This window comes from Zootoca vivipara, chromosome 6 (genome assembly GCF_965207765.1).
Source record: "Zootoca vivipara chromosome 6, rZooViv2.hap1.1, whole genome shotgun sequence".
Taxonomy (NCBI): Eukaryota; Metazoa; Chordata; class Lepidosauria; order Squamata; family Lacertidae; genus Zootoca; species Zootoca vivipara.
The window spans coordinates 52,257,799-52,278,148 of NC_142589.1; the positions used below are offsets into that span (position 1 = coordinate 52,257,799).

Consider the following 20,350-nt stretch of genomic DNA (forward strand, 5'->3'; position numbering starts at 1 on the left):
GATGGCTAAAGACTTGCTCGCCAACTCGCATTCTAGATCAAGTCTATGATAACAGATTTTGAATTAAGTCCTGAGGACAGATCAGCTAAAAATACAGTATTGGTGGGACGCTGGAATGGAGATACTTTTCTGATTTATTCTGTTTGGGTACATTGTGTTTCCTTTATAATTGGGTCAGGCAAGGCATGTCCTTGGAGGAAAGAGAAGAGGGTCTCTTCCAGTTGACCTCCTGGCTGAGTGTTTATCCTGATTTCCTTGCACAAAGCTTACCATGGATGCTTATTAAGGATTTGCCCTGATTTGTTTGCAGGGAAGTTATACAGTATGTCTTCCTGTCAATTGACCATTATCTCACTTTTGGGTTGTTGTTGTTGTTGTTGTTGTTGTTGTTGTTGTTTTGCATTTTCCCATCACTTTCCTAATCACAAATGTCTGTTTTTAAAAGGGGGTTATTGTGGCAAAGCTCTTAAATTCACTTTATGCCACAGATAAAAGAGTCACTGACCCATTTCATTGCAAATTATTGGACTACAGATGGAAAGGAAGTGTCATAAGGCAGATAAGATCAGAACAGCCAAGAAATGATTTTTACCTAAGGAGATGCAGAAAGCCTTAGATCTTGCAACATTAATATGAGAAAAGTTAAGATTAATGGAAGGAAAGAAACAACAAACAAGCAAATGGTCTTTATTTGTTCACTATTGAAATGTTTTATAAAAACACAATAATTAACATGAAAAGTTTCAGCAACATTTTAATATTGTGATATGATTAATTCTGATAAAGAACAAGTGAACTAGACAAGTCAGTTTCATTGTTGCCTGGTAGATTGGGCCTAGAGTGGAGAGACCTGGGTTCAGATCCATACTCAGCCATGAAGTACACTGGGTGACTTTGTACTGGCTACCGTTTCTCAGCCTAATTTACCTCGCAGGGCTGTTGTGAAGATACAAGGGATGAAATGCATACACATTGTGCTCTGCTCCTTCAAGAAAGGGTAGGAAAATATAATAAAACCAATTTCAATTTTCAAATGCCCCCCTTTACATCTAACAATGAATTTAAAAAAGAGAATTAAAATAAACAGCAGATATGAAAGGAAAGATAACAAGTACATTTTCTGTGCTATAGTTTAAAAGCCAAACTGTGTGCAATGTGAAACGTGCTTCTCTTGTTTTTCCTCCCATGTTTAAGTCATTGAGGGAACCAATCCTGAATGGGGCCACACTTTGCGGGAAGAGGTATTAATCCTTCTCTGCAATAAAAACCCCATTCTCACAAAAAAATCACCTCTGAATTATTTCCCCCGGAAAGTGTTATTTCCCATTGCAGGTCAGTTTTCAGATCTTAAAAGGCCCAAGCACAGACCAACTTGCCTAGTTTAAAATCAAGTAGAACTCAAGCCTGTGTGGTGCTGCCGTTAGTATCAGACCAGGAATAGGGAGGCCCAGGCTCAAATCCTGCTCTCAGGCATGGGGTAAGCACAGGCCAGTCTCTCTCAGCCTAACCAACCTCATAGGCTTCTTCTAAGAATGATATGGGGGAGGAGCAGACACCGTGTATATTTCCTTCAGCTTCTTGGAGGAAAGGTGAGATATTAATGCAAATAATAATGATGATAATAATAATTAATAATAATAATAATAATAATAATAATAATAATAATATCCTCTTCTTCTTCCAATTTTCAACTACTTTTAGAAGTAAAACAGTGATGTTGAAAATGTTTCATTTCCAGAGCATACTGGATAGCCTATCATGAGCATTCCTAGTTAAGAAAATTTGCCAGGAAATTATGCAAAGCGAGTTTGCTGTTGCCCATCGCACTGGGAGGCTTGCGTTCCAAAGTCACATGGCAATTTAAAAGCAGTGACAGATAAGGATCTCGAAAGACAGCCAGTCAAAGCCCAGCCATAAAGCTCAGTTCTCACCCTGGAAAAGCCACTTGAAATTCAGCGTTGTGACTCATTTCGTCAGGTTAATTTGAAAATGTTTTCTGCTGTGCCTCTGGGGTGTTTGTTGAATGCAGCAGACTTTATATTTATTTTTTTATTTTTTTTAAAAAACCAGGATATATTTTAGCTACTGTGTTGTGCAAGTTTTTATTAAGGAGTCCTGATTGTTGTGTTAGCAAGTTCCTCCTTGGGGGTTACTGATTGCATTGCTGTTTCACCCCTGCCTTATACCAGAGTCAGACCACCAGTCCAGTCCTACCTGAAGAGGCCATTGGGTATTGAACCTTGGACCTTCTGCAATCAAAGCAGGGGCTCTGCCACTGAACTACAGTACTTCCCATGACACCAAAGAACCAGCCCACAAACACAGCCTCTCCCCACTCCAGTCACCACCCTCATGAGAACTGCTACAACTGCATGGCTCCATGGCCGAATTTTTCATGTCTCCAAGGGCACTTGCATAACCACTGAGAAGCCAAGGCTGCTCTCAGGGCCGTCTTAAGCGCCCCTGGCGCCGTGGTGCGCCAGATCCCTCCGGCGCTCCCCGCCCCGTTTCCCAGTGTGGTGGGCAGGCACAGCACGGTTGCCGTGGATGCAGCTGCGGGGCGGGCCGGCCGGTCAGTGGGCGGGCACAGCTCGCGGCGCCCCCCTGGCGGGCTGGCGCCGTGGTGCCCTGCGCCGCCCAGCCTGGCCGTAGGGCTGGCCCTGGCTGCTCTCACAGATGGAACTGGCCTTTGCAAATTACAGCTGGCTTCAGAGGGTGGGCCAATTCAGCTTTGGGACTCGGCTTTTAGACACCAGTTGGAGAGGCAGAGGGAGAAATCCAAAATAATGCCAGGCTGTTTTCATTTAGGACTTTGGGGAAAACCACACTCACAAGAATGTGAGAAGAGCCTGGCTGCAGGATCAGGCCAAAGCCCCATCCTGTCCAGCTTTCTGTTTTCTCAGTGGTCCAACCAGACACCACTTGGAAGCCTGCAAGCAGGACCTGAACACAACAGCTCTCTCCCCACTTGTGATTCCCAGTACACTGCTTCTGACATTGGAGGTAGAACATAGCTATGGAGATGGAACATAGCCAGGATGGCTAGTACTAACTCCTCCCACTGCAAAGGTTTCAGGCCAAGTGAAGTCTTCCCCATTACTCGTTGAATTGTCCTTTTGTAAGGACAAGAGATTGAAGCTGGAACCTTCTGTGTACAGTGTCTGGGCTCTGCCTCTGAGCTGTGGTCTATTCCCTGAAGAACTCTTATCTACTTTCTGGTGTGGCATGCACCTCCCAGCTGAAAGGTGCTCACAACACAGCGGGGAAGCAGTGGAGCAGCAAAGCCAGGGAGTCAGGAATTACTTGCACATCACCATAACCACTGCCGCCACCACTGGAGAAAGATGTGCCTAAAATGTGTCTTTACTAATTTAAAGAGCACAGACATGCAATGGGGGAAAATTACTCTAAACAGAAATACAGCCCATCTCCCCCTAGTGTGGAAGGCTTTGACCAGGTGATACAAGCATCAGCAGAGTTTGCAGTTGATGGTCCTGCTCTCTCTCCTTAGCGAGCTCTAAACCAGATGTTTATCAGGCAGCCCGTCATAGAGAGGACTATCCGCAGAAAAGGAGGATGTACGACCACTCTTGCCCAGCGGCTCTCCAAAGCCTGGATATAAAGCAGTCCGTGGTTTTCACACTCAGAATATCATGGAAGCAACACACACATATAAACACGCACACACATCTGCTGTTGAAGCAGCTTTATTTTCAAAACTCACATCCCAGCTGCGTTGGGAAGAGAGTCTGCGGCAAAAGAGGAATGGAAGAGAGTCAACTGAAATGACACTGGAGTGAATCTGCAGCCTCTCCGATGCTGGATGTGTAGGGAAGGCAAGTGGTATGATGCAACCCTGGTGTAGTGAAATAGCCGGATAGTAAGACGCGCTTTTTGTCGGCCTGATTCACAACACCAGCTGCAGCAACAATACCGTGACTCCAGGCTGGGGGCTGCCAGGCTCCTGATCCACCTTGGAAAACAGCTTGCCGATGTCTCATTTCAAGAACAAGTTGCACTACTTTTTTGTTTTTTTAAAAAAACACTTGCATTTTTTTTACTCTTCTTCTTAGGCTATTTCATTCATTCAAACCCCAGGGCCCATCACAGGATCTAATGCAAGCAACAGGTCAATGATGACAACCAACAAGAAGCAAAATAGATTCATTCTACACCTAACTAATTTAATTAATTTTAGTGGGCATGATCTGAGTACAATTCAATTGGATACAGTCCACCGTCTTTAAACAGGAACAAAATCCATGTCATTTATCATAGTGGGGAAGACTGGCCAGATGTGGCTGATCAATCTGTCAGGGAGTTAAACTGTTGATGGGCAACTTCAAGGTTTCTCTAGCTTTCCTTTCTTATCTTTAAACTGAACTTGGAATGGGGAAGGCCCTTCAATGAGAGGAATGTCCTTTGGGTCAGAAGTCATCAGCCCCATGAATATGGTTTTGGACACCACCATTATACAGTAGACAGAGGACATAACTGGCAGCAAATGAGAAGGTGACCATAACCACAAGAAAAATGGGAAATTTTCTGATACAGTACAGCTCTATTTGCTTGACTGTCTGGGCACTGGGCAGGACCTCCAGATATTCTACTCCCTTACATCTACTGTTATGATTTAATGTATATTGTTATATTTGTTTTTGATTTTGGAAAAGTCAAGTTTAAAAAATAGTTAATAACAGCAGCAAAAGACTGTCCTTTGCAAAGTGAGCCACACAGCCGCATTATCATGTACAGAAGTTGAAAAAAACAGTGGCTGATAAAAACAACATGTTTAAAACTGTCAATTCCTTTTGAGATCACCCACCTTTTACCATTTATTCAGTATATGTGTTTGTTTGTTTTTAACAGCACTACCAAATCTCCATACCTTTTACCTTTTGAAGGAGGAAGCAATCTTTAATATTTCCTTTTCCGAACCCACCAACTTTCCTTTGCTGGTGATTATACTGACCTCCATCAATATCCAGCCCAATCCTATAAACATTTATTTGAACCCATTGAAATTTGTGGGGTTTATCCCAGAGAAAGGGCACAACCCACTCAGAATTAGGCACTTTGGCATTGCATTGTTTTCAACGGGAGAGATTTATGCACACATTTGATTCCCACTGAAATCAACAGGGCTTCAATTATGAGTGGATTGTGCCCAGTCCACCAAATGCACAGGATTGTTATCTAAAGCAGGGATGTCTCTTAATTTCTCCAAATGAAGCAAGTTTTAGGGCTATTAGCCTCAATATGATTAAAATTAAACTTAGGACGGTTGAAATAAAGAAAATGGATGCTACATCATGCCCTGCTTTAAGCTACCATGGCATAAATGACCCTCCCAATTCCCTTTTGCCAACAGGAGAACCAAATTCTTCCCAACTCCAATGAGAACAGTCAGGTGACACAAATCCGCTTCTAGCCACTGTGGAGATGTTGTGCCAAGATAAATTTACTAGAAGACCTTAGGAACACGGTGCCCATTCCCTGAAAAACGCACAGAAAACATTTTAGAAGAGAGACTGTGAACGATCATTTCTTCTTTCAGCAGAACCTTTCATACATCTTTGAAATTAAAGAAGCATTATTCATTTGTTTGGCATCAGGAGGGAAGTTGCTGTCGTGAGCATGCAGTGAAAGTGCCTGGTGGGGGGTGATGGGAGTTCCAGTCTGACAACATCTGGAGAGTAAACAAACAAACAAACAAACAAACCCCTGTGTTGCAAAATATGACCCAGCAAAATCAAAAGCAACACGATGGCCAGAAACAATTACAGCATAGAAAACTTTATGGAATATTGCAAAACATCAAAACTATCAAACTGAAGTCTCTGAAAGTCCTTGAATAAGTCATGGTGCCAGACTTTACCTGGCGGAGATCAAGCTTGTAAAGCTTTGTATATTCGGCAAATGTCCAATTCTGATGTCCAACTCTGTACAGTGACTACATAACCGCATGAGCACTGTTCCAGAGTATTTTTCATTCTCATGTATATCAATTCGAAAAAAGATTGGTTAATGAAGAAATTACACATCTTTCTACAAGTGTTTGTTGAACTAATTGGCTGGTGAAGAACTGAATGAAACAGTAGTTCCTATCCGGAAACACTGTTCAGCAGAGTTCAGAGTCGGACATCAGAACTGGACATTTGCCAATTATACAAAGCTTTACAAGCTTGATCTCCGCCAGGTAAAGTCTGGCACCGTGACTTATTCAAGGACTTTCAGAGACTTCAGTTTGATAGTTTTGATGTTTTGCATTATTCCATTAAGTTTTCTATACATTACTGTAATTGTTTCTGAACATCTGGAGAGTAGCAGGCTGTGCAAAGCTGAGCTGACTAGTTCAATCCACACTAGCTGGTCCTGTCTTGTGATGTCTCAATGAACAGGGGCCACGCCAGTGCTGCTTTGCCAGTTTTTACTGAAATCAGGTGGTTGGGAGCAAGCTGTAATTCACACAGGGTTGAAAGGCACACACATACATTATTGTTAAATTATTATTAGCTGAGAATTAGTTTCATGGGGGGGGGGGAAGAGACCTGCAGGGGTTCTGGCTTAAACATGGAAGATGCAAATAATAAGTTAACACCCTCCCTTTGTTCCCTTTATACTGGTACTGAGTTACTGGATAGAGTAATCCTAGTATTTTCCAATCAATAGAAAAGAGTGGGTAGATTTGCAGACTGAGATTCGAGATAGTTGCTTGTTGATTGATTGGAAGCAAACGTTTCTTTCTTTCCTTGAACAGTTTGTCATCATATATTTTAACTTTTGTTTATATTCTAGCAGTGTTTTTCTATATATAAAGATAAAGGGACCCCTGACCATTAGGTCCAGTCGTGACCGACTCTGGGGTTGCGGCGCTCATCTCGCATTATTGGCTGAGGGAGCTTCCAGGTCATGTGGCCAGCATGACAACGCCGCTTCTGGTGAACCAGGGCAGCACATGGAAACGTCGTTTACCTTCCCGCTATAGCGGTACCTATTTATCCACTTGCACTTTGATGTGCTTTCGAACTGCTAGGTTGGCAGGAGCTGGGACCGAGCAATGGGAGCTCACCCCGTTGCGGGGATTCGAACTGCCGACCTTCTGATCGACAAGCCCTAGGCTCTGTGGTTTAACCCTCAGCGCCACCCGCATCCCTATATATCTATATATCAAATTGTGCTTTTCCGATTGCAGAAGGACCTTTTAAAGAGCCTATTAGTCAACACTTAACTTAAATCCATTGCTTTCAACAGGTCAACCTGACAATGATTTAGTCAGATGTCACCCTGAATCATTTCATCAGGGAAACAAGTTATTATGAGATACCCAAAGTTGGTTTAGCTCTGCATTTATCTTAAATGCTTTTAGCCTAATTTTTATGGAACACAAGCAGCCTTTATTTCAAAGCCTTGAAGCTGGACTACAATAAATTACTGGCTCAGAATATCCAACTCCAACCCCAGGCTATTATGCTGCCCTTTTCCTGACAGTAGAAATGGCACAAATGTGAGTTTTCAACACACTGGGCTCATTGACAGATCCAACTCAATTTCATCAGGACTTAAATCATGGTTTAGGCTTGTCTTCTCCGACAAAGACTCATCATCTCATACGTGATAGCGTCATGGAAATTAATCCTCAGCTATGGGGTTTATTGATCCTTTGCAATTCATGCTCTGAGCAGGTGATTGACTCACAGGTACTGCAGTTGGGTTTTCATCTCCCCTTACCTGCACACCTTGACCTGTGTGGGTATCTACCTGTCCATCATCTTCACCACCCACCCCAGTGCACCTACACAGGCTGTTGCCTAGTTCATGTCTCAATAAACTTGTACACCTTTAAAGAATGGTGGTTTTACTGTAAAAATGTAATGTGGTTTGGGGTGTGCATGTGCAAGGCTGACCCAAGACACCTGACACTGTATCGTATTATCCCAAGAGCTGTGCCCAAGCATCATCTGAAATACAGCAAGTGATCTTGCGTCTGGCCCTTCTGTCTCCACAGTTTGACTGGCACTCCTTAAAATATGGCTACTCCAGGCAACTTCTTGTGCACCTGGGTTCCGTATGTATGTATGTATGTATGTATGTATGTATGTATGTATGTACATGTGGATTGGGTTTAGCAACTTACAGTCACTTGCCACACAGCCATGACTTCTTGGCCAAGGGTCACCAACATGGTGCCCATGGGCACCAATGTGCTCACCAGCAGCTCTTGCCATCTGCAGAAAGGTCTCAGTAAATATCTCCTCCAAAATCCACAATGCCAGAGGCTGTTTGCCCTATTTCAACTTCTCCTCCAGTGAACATGCCCCCTTAAACATGCTTTCATGTCACTGGATGCCATGGTTGCCCCCCCCCACTTCTGAAAAAAGGAAATGGCAAATTGTTTGTGAGTGGCAGAGGCTGGCATTGGCATCTCTCCCTTCCCCCATTTATTCGGGTGGCACACTTGTCTCTTTTTCTGCTCTTTTAGGTGTGGCAGCTATTTTGTATTATGTCACGCCATACACAACTGTCTTTCTGACTGGCACCCACAGCACTTACACAGATTTCCCTTCAGGAATTCCTATCATATTCTCTCCAGCTCTTTAATCTCATCCTTCCCCCTCTTCTTTATGTTTTCTCTGTTATTGCCTTTTTTTAAAAAATCACTTTTGGAATAAGCCACGACAAAGCAGCCGATTAGAAAATCATGCTGTAGGTTAGTGATTGTTTTTTGTTGGCCCTGTTCCACTCTTTGGCTTTGTTGGGTTTCTGTTTGCTTTTTGTCTCGTTGCATTTTGCTAAGTTTGTTGGTTTTAAAATCTATTTGTAAGTTCCGTCTTGTGTTTTACCCTGGAATCATTTAATGAAGGTGGTTAAGATATATTTTAAATAAACAAAACCATCAGAGCAGTTGAGGCTGATTTGCTTAATCATATTCTGATTGATTCTGGGTTTCCCATGAACACCCACAAAGAAGGGAGAAGCCAACTCTGGAACTCTATGAAGTGGGGCTCCTGCTTTTTTTATGGCAGCCCCACCTCAGACTCCCTCCCTTCCCTCCATAATAGGTAGAACAGCCTTTGCTAATCTGGTGCCCTCTGGATGTTTTGAACTACAGTTTCCACCTACTAAACATTCAGGGGGCACTAGGTTGGTAACTTACCTTGTGTCCTAATATCATGGTGATGAGCATCCCTCCCTGCTCAGGATCACTAGTCATCACTAGCAGAAGTGGAGGAATGCTTGGCATGAAGATGCTACCAGGATCAACTGGAAGCCAGTTGTGCTATATCTTATGGAGGGGAAGAATTGAACCCCAGATGCTGAAGTTTTCAATGGCAGTTCTTATAGTTTCACTCTACACCTTCCTGATCCATGGAAGCACTGAAGTCTAGACACAAGGTCTAGACTATGAGGAGGCAGGGAGGACGCTGCTTCCCACACTGAAATTGGAGACGCTGACCTCACCGTTGGAGAATCGTGGACCTAAACAGCCTCTAGAACAGGGGTCAGCAAACTTTTTCAGCAGGGGGCCGGTCCACTGTCCCTCAGACCTGGGGGGGGGGCAGACTATATTTTGAAAAAAAATATGAACAAATTCCTATGCCCCACAAATAACCCAGAGATTCATTTTAAATAAAAGCACACATTCTACTCATGTAAAAACACCAGGCAGGCCCCACAAATAACCCAGAGATGCATTTTAAATAAAAGCACACATTCTACTCATGTAAAAACACGCTGATTCCCAGACTGTCTGCGGGCCGGATTTAGAAGGCGATTGGGCTGGATCCGACCCCCAGGCCTTAGTTTGCCTACCCATGCTCTAGAAGTATTCAGCAGCACCTCCCTGCTTTCCAAAGGAGTGCATGCCATTGCATGTGAGGGAATGCTGCAGAAATTGAGCAGCAAGATGGCTTGAACCCAAGGATGCATGAATGGGGCTCCACTCAAGCAACAAGGAGTCCCTGCCTGCCCCTTTCCACACTGCCATCATCTGTACCCCCTGAAAATCCACCCTTGAGGGCTGGAAGATCCACCAGAGATGTACAGGTGGGGGGGGGAGGGTTTGCTGTAAGAAGGGGGTGGGCTTCAGCTAGTGGATATGTCATTTGTACAAGACGGCTTTGGGATTCAAATATCCTGCAGCCAGTGCAGGTAAGAGTTAATTGTATGATATAATTTAGGACCAACACATCTCCCGCATCTCACAGCAGTAGAAATCAAGCCTCATCAATTTCCTAGGAGAAGAGTTGCCAACATGGTGCCCATAAGCGCAACAGCACCCTCGAGGTTTTCCCCTGACACCCACAAAATCTAAGATAAACCTTATCTTACTGCCCACCCCCTGTTCATGAGGTGGTGAGAATGGTAACCTGTTTCTCCCTGAGAAGGACATGGAACTGAAAGAGAAAACTGAGTGACACTTTCCCACTTCCACAGGCTTGAATTAAATTTGCTAATTCAAACTTTTACTCAGATCACTTGGGAAAGTGTGTGTGTGTGTGTGTGTCCTTTCTCTTTTTCTGTCTCCCAGGGATTGGGCGGGGGGAGGGGAGGTTGATGCGGGGAGAGAAATGTCCAAGGAGGGGATATACCTATGGCACTTGCTTAAAAATCAAAAATGTGCCCATGGACTGAAAAACATTGGTGACCCCTGCCTGAGGAATTAAAATAAAAGACACAGTAGCTGCCTCCATAGATCCTGCTCCTTCATTAAAATGAGCTTCCCCCTTCCCCCGCTTCTCGAAACAAAGAAATATTGCAAAAAGCAAAATAAATGAATAAGTGAACATAAATAATGGCAAAAGTAAAGCAAAATGTCAAAACAAATATAAACCAAAAAAATTTATTGTGGTTGACAAAGTACATAATACAAAAAGCAAAAAAAAAAAAAACAACTTAAACTGGGCTGCCCACTGAGGGTACCAACAGCATCTGGCAGGTTTCCACAAGGCGCCTAGTTCATGAGGACCTCCATCTGCACCAGCCGTGCATTGGTGTCTCCTGAGGTTCGGTAGGGGATCATGCCGGCAAAGGTGATCAGCGCCCGAGCTTGAGATCGGAGTTTCTACAAAGCACAGAAACAGAACACTTTGACTTATATTTTAACTGGAGATGGACGTTGGGTGAGAGACTCTTCTTAGAATGAAAAGGGTGGGTGGACAGATCTAAATTCAAAGTATGTAAAAAATATATATGAAGCTGTAGACCACCAAGCGACATGGCCATCAGCTTGTGTGGCTGACACTTTCCCTCCCAGAAATGGATGTATGTGTTTAGTGCAACCAGGAGTAATCTGTGGGGGCTGGGTAATATTGCACTTAGAGGAAGAGCAAAGGTCACAGAGCACAATTGTTGGCAGAGGACCTTCTATGCATGTAGAAAGTCTAGGTTCAACCCCTGATATCTTGAGTTATAAAAGCAACAAATAAATATGTGTTGGGCTCTGCTTCCATCAGTTGAAATATGTGGTTCAAGTGACCATATGCTTCAGACATAGGCAAACTTGGCCATCCAGAAGTTTTGGGACTACAATTCCCATCATCCCTGACCACTGGTCCTGTTAGCTAGGGATGATGGGAGTTGTAGTCCCAAAACATCTGGAGGGCCAAGTTTGCCTGATATGCTTTCAGAAATAGTTCAGAATTAACTGAACTTTCGCCTCACAAAAACTCCTTATCCTCGAACACCCAGCCGGTAGTTATTTTGGAAGGTCTCGCAGTTACTGACTCCCATGGTGGGGGAGGGACCTCTGGAGCACCCAAGGACCCTTGCTGAGACTGACTAGCCATGCACTTTGAGGATAAAGCCACTTCACTTCAGAGAAATCTTGACTGTGCAAGTGTTGCAGTTCCTGATCAAGTACCCAATGCCAGATGGGTTGCGGGATCAGTATCAGGTAATGCAGGCAGCTGACTGGAACTGGTGGCAATATGTCTGACCCTGTGCCCTCTTGATTCCTGTCCCTTTTGGCTTATTAAATCTAACAATAGGGGGGCTGGCTAGCTGGATCCAGAAAGTGGCTAATGCTTCACTGCATGAGGGGACAGTCCCTACTGCCTTGAAATAGGTGGTGGGGCAGCAGCTCCTTAAAAAAAATCAGCCCTGGACCCCTTGAACTGCAAAGACCAGTTACAAATACACCTTTTATTGGGGGGTAGGTGGTGGAAAGGGTTGCAGAGAGCTAGCTGTGAGCATTCCTGGATGACCCAGATTATTGAGTTTGGAATAATCTGGGTTCAGGTCTGGGACTGAATTGGCCTTGGTGGCCCTGATGGATTAACTTTACAGGGAACAGCACGGGGGAGGGTGACCTTGTTCCTGCTTGTGTCTCTGCGGTTTTCTGTAGAATGAAAATTTGGGGCAATGTGTCACAGTGGCTCTAGTCCTACCTAGGGAACCAAGTCCAGAGAGTAGCATTGGAAGAATTATTTTAGGCCCCTTGGCAGTTATGCTATAGGGTGCCACAGAGCACTACTCTGTCCCCAGTGCTATTTAATATCTACATGATGCCACTGGGAGTTGCCATCAGGCATTTCAGGGCAAGGTGCCGTCAGAATGCTGATGAACATTAGCACTATTTCTCTGTAATCTTTGGATCTGAGGGGCTTTTTTTATTTAAACCAAGTGGTATATACATTTTATGAAATAAAATAATATGTTATGAGGAACTTCTCGACAAATAAGCAGTAGAAGATTATGATGATGCAGCTCTGTTTGGAGACTGAAAATACCATTGCCCTCAAAGGCCTTTTGGGGACAGATTGGCACGGATGGTGTAGCCCCTTTCTTCCCGTCCTTGTTTGTGGAAAACAATTTAGAACTGAATTGCTGTTGCCCTCTCTACCGAGGTTAAAGGAGGCCTGGAGGTGCAGGTGTTCCATTTGTTATAAATTATTTAATCAAAACCAGGAGCCACCCAAATACCTCCGCTGGTACCTCCCAAATGCATTCAGTGCCAATGACTTTCCCTTTCCTTTCTCAAGGGGGCATGAGAATGCCCTTTGGCGCCAGTAAAAATCCCAAAGCAAATAAACATGATTGTTATGACCTGCAATGACACTGAAATGGCTGGATTTGTATTCTCTTAGTACTACTTTTTACGGATTTCCATCTGACTCAAGACTTAACAGGCAGAAAAAGAGTCAAGTGTGGATGAGGTGGTGTTTCCAAACTTCCAAATTAGTAAGGTTTGGGCACAATGCAGGTATATGGGACAGGAAAACACCTCCTTTGGGTCCCCATCTCTAAATCAGTTGAAATGGAGTTTCCAAAGAAAGAAAGAGAAAGGGAGTGAGGTTGTGTGAACACAAGGGTATGCCATGAAACAATAATTCACATGCCCAGAGGAGGGGACCTTTCCATGGGCCCAAACCCTGCTGTGAATGGGAGTTTCCAAAGAGAGGACTCTTCCAGTGCTGCCAAAGGTGCAAACTTCAGATGCATTCATGGCATGACCTTTGCCAATTCACTTTTTTGGTCTGCCTCCCCAGTAAAAGGAAAGCAGGCTTATCCTGGCCCAGAAAACAATAAGGTGGGCTTGCATTTCAAGATAGGCATCTAAGCTCAGGGAGTTTTCTTAGCATTCACATGTGCCAGTGTGGTCCAAGGATAGGAATGGGTCCAAGGATTGACCATTGGGTCAAGCTGGCTGGGGCTGATGGGAGCCAGAGTCAAACAACATCAGAAGGAGCACAGGTTCTCCATCCCTGACCTACACAGCGTCTTACGGGATTGAGGGAAGAGAAGCTTACCAAATCTCGGTCCTCCATGACACGAGGGGGCCTGGCAGGGGTGGCTGGGCTGGTGCCTTTCAACCTCTTGTACTGGGTAAACAAAATATTCATTGTTGCAAGGAGGACCTCTGACAGATTGTGTCTGATCTGCGAAAACAAGGGAAAATAAAATGCAGAAAGGAATGAAAGACAAGGAAGAGAGCCAAGGGTATTGAACTTTCTTGATACACCACATTCAACCAACAAGGCTTAAGGCTAGAGAAAACTAGACACACAGGAACATACTTATGTCATTAATGGACAGTTTCCCAGCTTTCCCTATGCAAATTGCAAAAGATCAGGGACATGCTGTAGGGTGCAGATGCAGTTTATGTCAGGTACTGGGTAGGTCTATTACAGCTCAATCTGTAGAACCCTTCCAGTTAACACACCAAGGGTGAACTGAACATGCCCTTGTAGAGGCATCCAACACCTTCCTGCAGCTTCATTTTGCATGGGGAGACTGGCAGGGAGGGGCAAGATGTCTTTTAGGGAATCTTATCTATCATCCCTGAACTTCGCATTGGGGAACCCCAGACAAGCTTCTGAGAAATCCTGGGATTCTGTGGAGCACAGTCTGAAGAATAGTTAAGATAAATGATAAACTAAGGAATAAGAATTTTAAAGCATTCTTGTAAACTAAGAATTGCTGCACAAGTAGATGATAGAAACCAAGTGCTGATACTATAATAAGGTTCCAGAATTAAGCCTTGGATTAAATAAGGTTTGGGTAAAATTGGATGTGTTCATTTTTCTTTTTCTGTTTTAAAAAAGGTCAAGAAAGCACACTTCATTCACTCACTAATCATAAAGGAATGAGAAGCAGGAAATTCATCTTTTCACTGAAGGGTGAGAGTTTTGAGCCAGGATTAGTGTTCTGATGAGGAGCCGAGCCCCACAATGCCAAATTGCTGTGTTGGTTTTTGTGACCAAGCAGCCCTGAAGCAACTGATGAATGATAAGCAGCTTTTGGCTGAAAGCTGACAAAATGGATGACTCACGAAATCAATATGTTCTGAGGCTAGAAGCCAAAAAACACACATAGCCCCTTTTCCACTTCCCCTGGCTGCCATTCATCCATCCAGTCTTTTGATTTCCAAGTTCACTTTGCAGAATGAACCAATTACCTTATCGACAAGCCCTCTTTAAGATGTGTTTGAAAGATTGGAGGTAACTTTCAATTCCACCTCCTTAAGCAAGAGGAAGAGATTTGCCACCCACCCCAACAATATTACTATTGACAGAAAGGCAACAGGATGTTATCAGTCCCCTTTAGGCTGTGTTTTGCAGGGAGCTCAACCTGACAACAAAACAAATATTTCCCCCCCCCTCCAAAAAATCCATAATAAATCGACACAGGAACAGAATCAATATATGGGGATTGACCAGTGTCCCCAACCCAGTATCATGCTGGGACATCAGATTTCAAACATAAACTCAGAGTGCAAACAGAACTTGTTCACATCTTTGACCCAAAACAAATGCTCCGGTGTGAAAGTAAGTACACAAGTAAGGCAGCTCTTTCCCTTTCCCTCTTTGGTGCTGGGAAATGGGGATCAGCATGCAGAGCATTTCACGGCACTGAAGAGGAAAGGGGGAACCCATTCCCTGCTCAGGTGAGCCACTGTGTGTCTGGGACCCGACAACAGCAAGACCTCCTGCCACTCTGGAACACAACAATTATGTTTTGGGGGGGAATGATGCCACCTCTCTCAAGGTGGCAGAAGAAGCTAAGATACAGCTTCCCTAGGAGAGTTTTTCCTACTTCCAGTTAAATACATCTGAGCTTCAATTTGGAATCATGGAAGCAGCAGCTTCCTGTCAGGTGTGGCAGCACATAAAGAGGATCACAGAGAATGACACAGGCATGGGTGAAGCCCCCACCTGACACTCGCTGATCCTCAGTGCCAGGAACTATACAGCACCTGTTTGACTGCACACTTGTCCTTGTCAGTGGCACTGGGATAGCAAGTGCAGGCAGATGCATCTTGAGAATAGGAAAGGAATCAAAGCACAGCATCTGTAGGCCCCCATGGCAGAGGTGCCTGGATGTGCACAACTCATGGAAGAAAAGGGGAAGGATCAAACAGACGTGGCTTGCTTACTTCATCACTGAAATTCCTGAAGGCTGCTACTCTTTCCTCCACATATTCTTGACTCAGGGGGACCAGTTTCAGCTGCTCCATGATCTGTAACGAAAGCACAGGAGTAACAATGGACTGTTGTGAAGGGAGATGACAATTTGCAGGCAGTTTGTGTGTGCAATATCTTCTTCTGTGTTCAGTCCCCTTTCCTCTCTCTCTCCTTTTGCACTGAGTGCATACAGTTTAATTTAAGCTCTGAACCAAACTTCTGTATGTACCCTAGTACATACCTTGTGAGTGCATACTAATTGGCAAGTTTAGCATATAACAGGACTTTAAACTATGCAAATCTCCCACCAGAAATACTGTGCTAAGGACCATTCAGTTGTCCCCTTTATTGGGCCTAAGATCAGGAAAATTCTCTAAATTAAGTTCCTGGTGGTCATCAGAAAAGCAGAATCTTTATAGTGTTTGCACTGTTGCCACATCAGGGCTTTGTTGCTCTTTAAAAGGTGTTCAAGTAAATGCCTGAGGAGGCAAACAAAGAGCATTCCTAGCCCAAGGTGGAGTAATGAACAGTGATCACTTTATCCAGTGATAAAGCAGTCTTCCCCAAAGGCCAGGCTGGGTGAAGCTGATAGGAGCTGCAGTCCAAAACACCTGAAAGGCACAAAGTTGGGAAGGCACAACAGTCTGAACCACTTCAGGGGAATCCAAAGACTGAAACACTCCCTCATGAAAAACCATTCCCTGCAGCACAGAGCAAACTGGCACACTATGGAGAAAGGGGAAGAGCTGGAATCCATCTTTTTCTCAGCTAGGAGTTTGTTTCTTGTTTTCAGTATAGAAAAACATTAAAATATGTGTCACCTTCAGTCCCACCTGCCATCTGAAGTGGAACAGTCCCAAATCAGCTTTACCTACTTGACTACTGTTTGTGATAACCAGATGGTTTTTTTAAGAAAAAGGATTAAACCAAATTCATGGAAGACCACAATTTTAAAAGGAACTAGACATGACAGCCAAAACCAGAATCTCCATATTCCAAGAAAGTATACCTTGGTATATAAAGCACCAGAGGTTGTTAGGGGTGGAAAGGACTAGAACCAGGAGCATTCAGATCAGTGCTGACATCTGAGACTGTAGTTCAGAAGGATTTGTGGGCTATGATGCCTGCTCAGAAACTGGAGAGTCCATCCACCCAGGTAGCTCACTGGTTACCCTCTGACCTGGTAACATTTTAACAACTTTCAGGTCAGGCTTCACAACCGTCAGTCATAAATACATTTGCCAGCATTGGTTCTATGCTTGCAGGGCATGAATGGGGAATCCCAACTCCCACCAGCCCCAGCCAGCATGGCCAATGGTCAGGGCTGATAAGAGATGAAGTCCAGCAACAGATTCCCCACAACCTGCTGTAAGGGCTTGCTCTCTTGCCTGTTACATGCTCACAGGATTTTCCCACAGGTCCCAGTCCTGGAGTCCCAATCCCCCTTTATTTCTACTTCACCAGCTTTCTTGGGCTACATAAGCACAGGATCACAAGAAAAGCAATCAGCAGGCAATGGCTATCTCCATCATGCCTTGTCTGTGAGTGTCCAAGGCTATCTACATGTTCCTTGTTGGGCTCGTCGAACTGCAGATCCCAGTAGCTTTATCTTCTTAGACAAAAAACTTACATCGAAGGCCCTGTCAATGTGACCGGCATGGTATTCGTCAAAAAAGGTGATGAGGTCTAACAGGAGGTAGAATGTGGAGTCAATGGGTTTCTTTGTACTTATTCCTTGTGCTTTATATCTGAAAAAAAAACCGAAACCGAAACAAGTCACATTCCATCCGAGAAAAGGCTGCAGTACTATATGTGTGCAACACTTGCTAATTGCAGACAGCTGAACTTTCAAGAAAGGACATTTCCCCTAGAATGAGTATATTTCACATTTACATAGTGCTTCAAACTGCTTCCCACATATTCTCTCAGCAATTTTTCCAGCAACCCTGTAAGGACGGTTAATCTTGTTCTCTCCATACTGCAGCCTGGAGGGAGGAAATGAGGTTGAAATAACAGAACTGCCCAGGGGCCAACCAGTGACTTCAAGCTGAAAGGAGGGCCAAGGAGTTCTAGTCTCTCTGCTGCTGGATCCACTGGCCCTAGGCTGGAGCTGTGTCATGCACACACCATTCTGCACCACCCTTGCTCAGTGAGTTACCTGCTTGGGGACTGGAGATCAACTCAGAACCATGGTGAAGAAAACTAGAGTTGCTACCCTACCCAGCTGATCCAAGGGAGGGAGAAACACATGAAGTTACTTTATGCCAGGTCTATCTTGGTACTGGCTCTTTCACATCACCTACTTTCTGACTTTTTAAAAAAGCTGGAAATGTTAGAATTTGCGATCAACTGCATGCAACACATGTGGAAGATAACTTTGGACTGCCCCTGCTCTGAGCTGATGGCAATGGAGTAGGCAAGGGGATAGAGGGGCACAGCAACACTACGGGGAGCAGGCAGGATCAGAACTTGACAGGGAGCTCCTCCCACCAGAAGGGGTGAAACCTAGCTTGATTTGCATGTCTGTTGGTGAAATAAATGGGAGAAGCCAGGACACTGAAGGAGAACATAGGCTTTCCTCAGCTTGTGTGGGAACCTCCTCCTCTGTGGGTGGTTCTATGAACTGACAAAAGCCTTTAATTCATTCATTCATTACAGAACGGAGTTGGAGAATTACTGAATTAATTTAAGTATAAAACTGTTCAGATTATATTTCTAGATTCACTCTCCTGTGGACTTTCTCCTCTCCAGTTTTGATAATGGCATAAATTTACACACACATATAACACATTTACACACACACACACACACACACACACACACACACACACACACACACTGGCAAGCATGCAGGACTGAATGATGAAAATGCACAGCAACAAAAAGCAGTGTAGGACACATCCAAGCCATGTGTCTTTTCAACAAACTCATCATTAAAGGTATTTCTCAAGGTGTTAAAGGTATTTCTCAGTTCCCCTCCTGGAGGCTGTTCTCTCACCTCTCAGCAATGGAATGTGCCATATTCTTCAGCCTCTCCTTGTTTGACTGAGGAGCGCTGATCTGAGAGACCACGGGACTCAGCAACTTGTTCATCAACTCAAGCACTTTGTCTGGATTCTAAGGAAAGTGCAAACAGGGAAGAGAAGAACTGCAGAGACAAGAAGATGCATTTCAAAGATACACAACCAAGAGAGTCCAGGGTAGGGGAGCAGGGGGAGACTTTTTTTGGTAAAATGTAGAAAGTCCCAAGAAAAACTGAGATCTTCAGCTGCAAAAGCAATGTATGAGAACATGGAATAAGTTTTAAGAAAGACATTTGGGTTGTGGTAGGGGTGGAACCTGCGGCCCTCCTGTGGTGGAGAGGAAAATGTGTGTGTGTGTGTGTGTGTGTGTGTGTGCATGCATGCATGTGTGTTATAGAAATGGAAGAGGGAAATGAGGACCCTCTGTCTACTTTTGATTCCAGTCCTCCCTCTGCCCCTAATGACAGCATGTGGCTCCCAACAGATTAGTCCTGAGGGAATGCAACTTTCATTAAGAAAAAGGGGTTCTTGGCTCCTGATCTATGGCATCATCCTTTGGAGGGAGTGGAGGAATAGCACAGGAGTAATAGTACTGGCCACAGTGCTCTGCTCCCTGAGAGCCTCCACTTTCACTAAAAAATAAACAAACAAATGCGGTTTCTTGTCCTTTTCTCATCCTGGGTCTGGTGAAGACTCAAAACAGAGAAACAGCTGAGTGGGAATTTCAGTGGCTGGGGCTTCAGTGCCCTTGTCCCTCTCATCTCAAGCAAAATCAGAAATAATTATGCCAAAACAGCATATGAAAAATCTGAGAAATTACCCATTTGTGTTCAACCTGCACAACTGATACAGATCACAAACTCCAGCTCACGTTTGCACAGCATCTGGATCATGCAAAATTTTGTTTTATTTCTAGCACACAGTTGAGCAAAATACATATATGAGGCTGGAGTCCAAAGAGCTGATTTCACTCTACTAACCCAGTGGAACGTTTGACCTTCTTTTTGATTGTGCAGCTAATGCAGCTTCAAAGGCAGTTTGGCATATGAAATTGGGAGGGGTGCCGATGTTGGAGGAAAAACAGATCTAAATTGAGTTGACACTGTTCCAATAATGTTCCTGTAGTGCTCAGATAACTGTTGTGTGTTGCTCTGCTATTCTTCAATTTGACATGGCTAAACTGCTAGTAACTTACACATTGCCATTACTAACCAGATATTACTATCTGGTGGTCCAATCCTGTGAACCTTTCTACAAAGATTAACTATTCAGAGTGGTGCACAGAAGGAATCTTGAAAGGCCAGATACATAAAGGCCAGAAACATACAGGGCCAGATAACTAAAGAATTTTTTTTAGCAGAGTTTGATTCAGAGGTTGCAGCTGGCCCTAGCATTGTAAATTCAGGTCACATTTCCAGAGAC

At 44.1% G+C, this 20,350-nt stretch overlaps 1 protein-coding gene across 7 annotated transcripts in view; it reads right to left on the reverse strand.

Moving 5' to 3' along the window:
* Positions 1-10,827: 10,827 nt before the first annotated feature.
* Positions 10,828-20,350, reverse strand: part of NUP93 (nucleoporin 93) — a 75,758-nt gene continuing 66,235 nt past the window's right edge. For all 7 annotated transcript variants that reach the window (XM_035118338.3, XM_088672148.1, XM_088672149.1 and 4 more), the window contains 5 exons: positions 18,904-19,022; positions 17,536-17,653; positions 15,878-15,961; positions 13,752-13,880; positions 10,828-11,065 (listed from right to left, as the gene is read on the reverse strand). In XM_035118338.3, coding sequence (XP_034974229.3) covers positions 10,955-11,065; positions 13,752-13,880; positions 15,878-15,961; positions 17,536-17,653; positions 18,904-19,022 — 561 coding nt within the window. In that variant the 3' untranslated portion in view covers positions 10,828-10,954. The remainder of the gene's footprint in view (positions 11,066-13,751; positions 13,881-15,877; positions 15,962-17,535; positions 17,654-18,903; positions 19,023-20,350) is intronic.